General features: G+C 36.9%; 1 protein-coding gene across 6 annotated transcripts in view; it reads left to right on the top strand.

Moving 5' to 3' along the window:
* The window catches only part of LOC104857153 (zinc finger protein 583), an 18523-nt gene extending 15546 nt beyond the window's left edge, over positions 1-2977 (top strand). For 3 of the 6 annotated variants that reach the window (XM_010616886.3, XM_010616888.2, XM_010616887.2), the window contains exon 5: positions 649-2977. In XM_010616886.3, coding sequence (XP_010615188.1) covers positions 649-2126 — 1478 coding nt within the window. In that variant the 3' untranslated portion in view covers positions 2127-2977. The remainder of the gene's footprint in view (positions 1-648) is intronic. The other 3 variants (XM_010616890.3, XM_033766087.1, XM_010616889.2) reach the window with 2 other exon arrangements.
* The last annotated feature ends 5932 nt before the right edge of the window (positions 2978-8909 follow it).

Here is an 8909-nt window from a genome sequence, read left to right as displayed (position 1 = left end):
AAAAAAAAAAAAAAAAAAAAAAAAAAAAAAAAAAAAGGAAGTGCTTTGATTTAGAAATGAAAAATGGAAGGCAGAATCCTGTGTTCATAAAAGCAAAATATTGGATACAAAATTAACTTCAGCAGTCAATTGAAATGTATATTTAGTTGGAATTTGTCATATGGGAAATGATTTTCATTAATTTTCTGCAAAAGTTTCACTAGAGTTTCATGTGCATTCTGATGTGATTTTAGGTGTGGGGGTCCAGTAGAAGTGTTATACTGGTTATATATGATTAATTTAAAAGTTTTCTTGTTTAAAGGTAATTAACTTAAGTTGAATGCAGGAACCTGCACCAAGAAAGGAAAGGGTATTGGAAGATTATACAGTTACCTTAGATAAAACATTATAATTTTAGGTTACCTTTCTGGTTTTTTTTTAATATATATATAGCTGATATACAGCTTACTGGTTATATATGATTAATTTATTTCCTCATTCAGCTTTATTAACCCCTTATTGTTTGTAACCTCATAGTTTTTAGATTGCTTTGTAAGCTGCTAAATCCTTGGACTTCTTTTGTATTTTATTCTCCTACTTTTGTTTTGGAAGTTTCTTGACTTACAATGAATAAATACAATAGATATTTATTTTCTTAATTTCTTTTAGGTTGGGAGGATATATTTAAAACCAGTGGATTTTCATCAGAGCAAGATATTTATGAAGAATCAGCCAAAGTAGTGACAATGGGAAGAAGCCATCTTAGTTATACCCTTGATTACCCCAATTTGAAAGAAAATTGTGAAAGTGAGGACTGGTTTGAGAACAAGTTGGGAAGTCAGGAGGTACATTCTAGTCAGTTGACCATCACGCATGAAGGAATCCTTTCTGAAGATCAAAGTAATGAATATAATAAGTCTTGGCAAACTTTCCAACATGATGCAATACTAGATATACAACGGAATTTCCCTACAAAAGAAAAAGCATGTAAACATCAATCACAAAAGAGAAGTTACCGGAAAAGGTCTATTGAAATGAAATTCAAGAAGGTTTATGTAGAAAAGAAACTTTTGAAATGTAATGAATGTGAGAAAGTCTTCAACCAGAGCTCATCCCTTACTCTTCATCAAAGAATTCACACTGGAGAGAAACCCTATGCTTGTGTTGAATGTGGGAAATCCTTCAGCCAGAGTGCAAACCTAGCTCAACACAAAAGAATACATACAGGGGAGAAGCCTTACGAATGTAAAGAATGTAGGAAAGCCTTCAGTCAAAATGCACACCTTGCTCAACATCAGAGAGTTCACACTGGGGAGAAACCTTATCAGTGTAAAGAATGTAAAAAAGCCTTCAGTCAGATTGCACATCTCACTCAGCATCAGAGAGTTCATACAGGAGAGAGACCTTTTGAATGTATTGAATGTGGAAAGGCCTTTAGTAATGGTTCATTCCTTGCTCAACATCAAAGAATTCATACAGGAGAGAAACCTTATGTGTGTAATGTGTGTGGGAAAGCCTTCAGCCATCGTGGATACTTAATAGTACATCAGAGAATTCATACAGGGGAACGACCCTATGAATGTAAAGAATGTAGAAAAACCTTCAGCCAGTATGCACACCTTGCCCAACATCAGAGAGTTCATACTGGAGAGAAACCTTATGAATGTAAAGTATGTAGGAAAGCCTTCAGCCAGGTTGCATACCTAGATCAACATCAGAGGGTTCATACTGGAGAGAAACCCTATGAATGTGTTGAATGTGGGAAAGCCTTTAGCAACAGTTCATCACTTGCACAACATCAGAGAAGTCATACTGGAGAAAAACCCTACATGTGCAAGGAATGTAGAAAAACATTTAGCCAGAATGCAGGCCTTGCTCAGCATCAGAGAATTCATACTGGAGAGAAACCTTACGAATGTAATGTTTGTGGGAAAGCCTTTAGCTATAGTGGATCTCTTACTCTACATCAGAGAATTCATACTGGAGAGAGACCCTATGAATGTAAAGATTGCAGGAAATCTTTCAGGCAACGTGCACACCTTGCTCATCATGAGAAAATTCACACTATGGAAGCATTCTTGACCTTTTCCTCTCCCTCACCTTCCCCATCCAATCAGTTGCCAAGACCTGTAGGTTTTATCTCCTAACTCTGTCCAGAATCTGATCCTTTACTCTGTTTGCATTGCATCATCTTTGTCCGATATACATTAATCTATTTAACTTAGATCCTTATGAAAATAGCTTTCTATTTTGTCTTCCTTTGTTCTCCATTGCCTGTCAATTGTCCACATTCCAACCAAATTTGTATTTTTTAATATAAACATTTTATTCATATCATTTTCCTTAAAATTCCCCAGTAACATCCCTTAGTTCTTAGGTTAAAGCATATATTCTTCAAACTAACCTAAAAGATCTCCTTGACCCCCAATTCCCTATTCCACACTGCCTTCCAAAGCCCTTATGTCAGTATACATCTAATTCTCTGAATACATACCCAGATTTAGGAACTCATTCCAACACTAAGAAATTCTGGGATCCCATCCTTTTCCATTTTCTAGCCCTAATTTTGGGGCATTTTGTCCTTTGTAAACATCTGTCTTATTCATATTGTTGGGATATTGGTACTACCTCAAAAGCCAATGGGAAAGTTAAAAATGCATGTAATTTACTCAGCAGAGTGCCTAGCATAAACTGTAACTCAAATATTAATGTACAAGGAACCATGGCATACAAAAAGCTGACCATTAGCCAAAAATAAGCAGTAATACCGGACTGGGAGATTGTAAAGATTTTTATTAGAAATAGTAAAGTTGGGTTATGAAATCTAATACCATAGGCTGATCATTAGATTTTATGATGATGAGTAAGATGGTGGCTTGCATTTCAAGATGAATGTGTGGATTTATGACATGGTAAAGAAAACATCATGTAGATATGATGCAAGTAGCCAGAAGCCAGTATTCCAAAAAAAGTAGAATTTACTAAGATGTGTTCATCATTTACATGTAAACAAAAGCAAAATATTAATTTAAAAAATAAGACAGGAAAGTTGATTGGTGATCAAGGAAGAATAGAAAATAAAGTGTAAGTTTGACACTCCTAATTTCAGGCAAATGAACTCTATCAAACCTATGTCATTTAAAAGAAGTTGTTACATTTCTAAAATTCCAAAGCTAAAGGGGCAAAGAAACCCAAACTATAAGTCAATACTCAGACTGGCTCCCCTCAAACATGCATGATTTGATATGCATTGAGTTTTAAACGAATAGTAATACCTTTAGGAGGGCCTGTGGTTTATAGTTCTCTGAAGTTCAAAGCACTTTCTATTTCTTTATATCAGTTTTACTCTTTGTTGTACTATTTGCTGACTCATGGAGCCTTTGAATATGCAATCAAGGCAGTAACAAATGCTCCTATAAATGTAGATACAAGTAGAATGATGAAAATTTAATGGCGAGTAGAAATGAAAATCTGAATATACATTAATCCTCAGAATTTTTAGTATACAGATGTCAATAATAGGAATCTACAGATTTCTTTTACCTGACAAAATTTAAGTCATTTTTCAAATTTTAAAATAGTGTGAACATACATACACATTCATACAGATACACATATAAAGAAAATACATAAAAGTGACATTTCACATCAGTGGTCTCACCATTAGGGAAAACTGAACAGTACTGGGAAAAACTAATCATGTTCTATACAAAAATAATCCTCATTCTGTGCATGAAAGCTCCAAGTTGTTTAACTTCGGAGCAAACATTAGAGGACACTAACAATGTAATGAGAACAACCATCTTAAATGAATGAGAGCCAGATATCTCCTTCACTCTTCCCACACACAGAATAATAGATTGACTGTATAAGAACTTGAGTATGAAAGTTCTATATGATCAAACAGTATAAACAAAGGGAGATTCTTTAAACCCTAGAATGGGAGAGAAATTCTGCAACAACCTATGGAATCCATATCCTTAACATAAAAGCGTTCCTACAAATCAATTACAAAATGACTCTTCCTCCCATGAGTAAAGACTATGACCAAGTGACTGGTATGCATGTGATAAATACTGAATCTTACTGTGACCAGAAGAAATACAGTTAAAACCAATGAAATCAAAATTTCAGTATATTAATAAAAGTTTGTATGCTGAAGCATAGAAAAGGAACTATTGCTGTACACTGTTGTAGGGTAGTGTGATTTGTACAACCTTTCAGGTAAGCAGTTTGCCAATACCATAAGTTTCATTGAGAAAACCAAGAGTTTTCTTGTGCAATTAAACACATAGGATAGGAAGACCAACATTATCTTCCCTGTGGATCCCGTTAAGTATGGGATAATATAAAAGCTACCAAATAAAGTCTAGGAAGTCTCAGTAGTTTAAAAAATTTAAATTTTTTTAAAAGATAAAAGGTATTAAAGTATTCATGAAATGCAGCAGAAGTGCTACCTGAGAAATCTGAAATACAGAAGGGTTTTAGTAAAGTGAGCCAGTCTCCTAAAGAATTCACACAGGGGCAATTGGAAAAGGAAAGGAATGCACAAATCATTTAAAAATTCAGATTGCTAATAAATGAGTTTCTGTCTAACCTCAGTCTAGCAAATTGCAAGAGTGTAATATCAAATATTTGGAGCGCTAAGAAAAATATCACTCACTTTGAAGGCAGTAAAAATTTTAAATGTTCACTATTGTACATACTGCAGGCAGGATAGTTGGTACCTGAAAAGTTGAAAACAATCTAAATTCCATTAGAATCATGCCTAGAAATTCTACCCAGCAGTTTAAAAGAATGGACTGAGAAAAGCTGGGATGGATTTGACTAAATGACTTAGGTGTGGAAAAAGTAAATTTTGCAAAATTTTTGTGGTGTGATCAAAGTGCATGGTGAATGCTTGATTTTTTTGAAAAGTATTAAGAACATTACCATTAGTCTCCCTTGATATCTTCCCCCTTACTTGAAACACTTATTCCATCATTCTTGCCACTTTCTAAAGCAATCCTGAAAGTCCTCCTTCATGGTTGCCTTTAGTTAATACTGTCATGGCTGCCTCAATGTCTTGAATCAATTAAAAATGTTTACCTTTCATGGTCATTTTGACTTTGGGGAAGAGCTACAAATTACACAGCACAAGATCCAGTAAATTGGATGAGGGCATACCATCAGGCTTTTGACAGAAATTGCCATAAATGTTGGTCGATGAGGGATGGTTAAAAGAAACAGTAGTACATGTTAAAAATTGAAATTTTTATTACAGTAAAAGGCATTACTGTTAATCCCACTCATGATACTCCCCCTCAATTTAAGCACACTTATCCCATTGATTTTTGGTAGTGAATCTTTTATAATAACTATAATAACTAACATTCACTGTATTTTTGATCACCACTCTATTTTAAAATACATTTCTAATGCATTTGTATTAGTATAACATGGTTAGAAAAAGTTTGGACATCCAACTAGGAAGTTTTCCTTTTGAGAGGACTGGGTGTGGGAGATTTAGTGTTATCTGTAGTGTTGGAAGTTTTAAACAAGAATATGGTAATTTTTTTCATACAAAACATTGAGCATTCTCCAGCAGCTAGAGAATGAAGAGTTAGTAGCTTAATTATAGCCTTTATTTTTGGAATTTGGGAAACCTCTTATTGACCTGCAACCCTTTCCGTGCATAGAGAGATCCTGGTAAACCTTTCCTTTCAACACACAGACCTACAGTGAGATTATCCAAAGAATTCCCTGCTGTTTACATTGGGAAACCAAGCAATATCCTTAAATGTGAGCAGGTATTTAAAGACCACTCATCATGAAACTATCGGCATAATAAAGACCAAGAGACAGAACTCAATCCAGAGTAGGGAAAGTTGTGTAATAAAGAGTTTATTCTAAGATTTGAACAGATGCTGTATTGTTAAACTAACTGAAGCTATTTTAAAAAGTAATAATTTGATAAGTGGAGTTCTAAAACAAAATTACTACTATAATAATAAAGGTCTGAAAGAATTCAAGAAACTTTCTAAGCAAGTAAGTTTAAAGGAGGGGAAAAAAGAACTTGGAAATTTAGAAGGTCCAACATCTGTGTTCTAGGAAAAAATTAATGAAAAATAAAAATATCTCAAGTAAATAAGAATTTTGTAGATTGAAGGAAAGCATGAGTATTAGCTTGGAATAGCTTACTGAATGTAAGACAGGATGAATTGGGAAAACCACAACAGGCAAAAAAATCCAGAAACACACTTTTGAAACCTCATAGTAGTAAAGATGAGAATGTTCTAACAGCCTCCCAGTAATGTCTAGGTTACCTAAAAGACAAAAGGAATTAAACTAGCTTTAGTTCTTCCTTTCAATAGTTATACTGGATGATATAGAAAAGCAACTTCTAAGTTACCAGGTAAAATACTTTAACATAAAAGTCTATGCCCCATCAATAATGATTAAAGCATGCGATTGGATATGGATGTTTTCAGACATGAAGTCTACTCCAAATATCCCTTATTAGCGTGATAAAGGATTGTCGCTGGCAAAATATGGATGAGAAGGGAAAGAAACAGCCTGGTGGGCTTCAAGAAACAGTGGATATAAACCAGGAATATGCTGTTGAGTGAGACCAGGAAGACCACTCTGCAACAAGTATAAAGAGATCAGACCAAATTACTGGTAGACTAAGAATTCAAGGGGCCCAAAGTTGATAAAATAGGGAATATGAGCTAGCTATATTTTAAGCTAAAATATAACTCTCTTGGTAGAATGAGTTAAATTCTTGTTTGTCATAAGGGTTGATAAACCCAGAAGCTGCAGCTATAGTCAAGAAATCAAACTAATGGCAGAAATCAAACTAATACCAATTCAGAATCTGCACTTTATAAGATGCCCACATAGTTTGAGTACCTGTTAAGAAATGATATGTTCGAGAATCACTACACAAAAACAAATTTCCTGCTACCCCGAAGCTCTGTTCTCTGATAGACAACTAGTCAAAAAAAACACCTTTCCTTCAAAGTACATAAACATCCACCTCTTCACAGATTCTACTAAACAGTGGTAGATTTGGACTTACAGAAATCTCCTTCACCAAAACCAAGCACGGAAAAGCAGACTGGCATCAACTCACACCACACCCTGTGTCACCCAGGGATGGGCGTGGACTGCAGCGCTGGAGCACATGCCTTGCACTAGGCTCAATCCCCAGCAACAAAAGAAGGAAAAGAAAAAAGCAGGGGAAAAAATGCAGAAACAACAATGTGGGCCATAATAAAAGAATACAGTATCTTTGGCACTCTCTATTGTCAGGAATGTGCAAAACTCCAGGGAGGTAACCCAGTCTGACTGGCAATACGAGGGCAGCTCTGAACAAAGTTTCACAAAATTACTCTAAGAACCTTTCTGCTCCACTGTAGATAGATACTACTTTGGTTAGGACAGACAGACTGCCACGTCTGTCTTTGATCCATTTATTGTCCAAAGATATTTGGTAAAACCTTTCAATGTTAACTCAACGTTGTTTAAAATTGAGATTCTATCTCATTCAGAAAGAATGGCTATCATCAAGGAATCAACCAATAAGGGCTGGGGATTTAGCTCAGTGTCACTGCGCCTGCCTTGGAAGTGCAAGATCCTGAGTTCAATCCCCAGTACTGCAAAAAAAAAAAAAAAAAAAAAAAAAAAAAAAAAAAAAAAAAAAAAAAAAAAAAAATCAACAGAAATCAACCAATAACAAATACTAGCAGGGCTATGGGGAAAAAGGAACCCTTCTCCACGGTTGGTGGAAGTGTAAATTGGTACAACCAATATGGAAATAAGTGTGGCGAGTCCTCAAAAAACTAAATCTAGAGGTTCCTTTTGACCCAGTTGTTCCCCTTTTTGGTGCTTTCTTGGAAGGGTTAAAAGCATCACACCACAGCACTCTACCCACACTCATGTTTACAGCAGCACAATTTGTAATGGCTAAATTTTGGCAACAGCCCAGTCGCCCATCCATGGATGAATGGGTAAAGAAAATGTGGGGTTTATATACAGTGGAGTACTGCTGTGCCACAAAGAAGGCTAAACTTGAGACATTTTTAGGTAAATGGATGCACCTTGAGACCAAAACGGACACACGTGTAAATATCGCATTGTTACTCCTGTGCGAAAAACCAAAGGCATAAATAAGGACCGAGATGGATGACAGATGTTGGGAAGTGGGAAGAAGAGGTGCAAATGGCAAAGCAAAGGAGGGAGGGGCGGGGAAGTGAAGGAATATAAAAGAAAAAAGAATACAAGGGGAAAATGGAAACAATGCCTTTGCAAATGAGGAGGGAAAGAGGAGTTGAAGGGAGGGGAGAGGAACAGGGGAAAAATAGATAGATCATGTACAGGTGCCAATCCCCTGTGAGGGCTGTGATCGCTACGTACAGCGAAAGTGTACCAATAAAACTAATTTAACAAAAACTAAAGGAGAACAAAGTATTACCTTAAAAGTTTGGGTCGATCCCCGCTCAGCTCTGCATACAGGCGTGTTATCCCTTAAGGAACGTCTGCTTAAAAGCTGGCAGTGAGACACAGATTGGCCCTAAATTTACATCACCTGCCTCAGCCCGCGCCACACCCCTGGACGCGGAAGAGATTTACAGGGACTTTCGGCGGCCAACGAGCCCTCCGTCCCCAGTCCCCGTCCCTGAACCGAGGGTCGCCCTGATTCCAGCAAAGGTGCCACAGACTGAGACCGACCCAAGCAGAAATAACTCTTGGAAACCAGACTGACCCCGGCGATGAAGACCAGGCAAGCACCTACTCCAGAGGGGAGGGAACGGCGGAGCCGTGGGGAAAGCCGCAGCTTCTCCAAGGCAGTGCTGCTCGGAAAGGAACAAAGCGAGCGGACGGGGCCGGACGGAGGGAAGGAAGCAGCGTTCGGCGAATCGTACGCGGCTGGAGGCAGCAGCGAAACC

This window comes from Fukomys damarensis, unplaced genomic scaffold, assembly GCF_012274545.1.
Source record: "Fukomys damarensis isolate Sample0158 unplaced genomic scaffold, DMR_v1.0_HiC HiC_scaffold_19, whole genome shotgun sequence".
Classification (NCBI taxonomy): Eukaryota; Metazoa; Chordata; class Mammalia; order Rodentia; family Bathyergidae; genus Fukomys; species Fukomys damarensis.
Note: the sequence above shows the minus strand (reverse complement) of the source record. Positions and strands in the feature narration are given on the sequence as shown.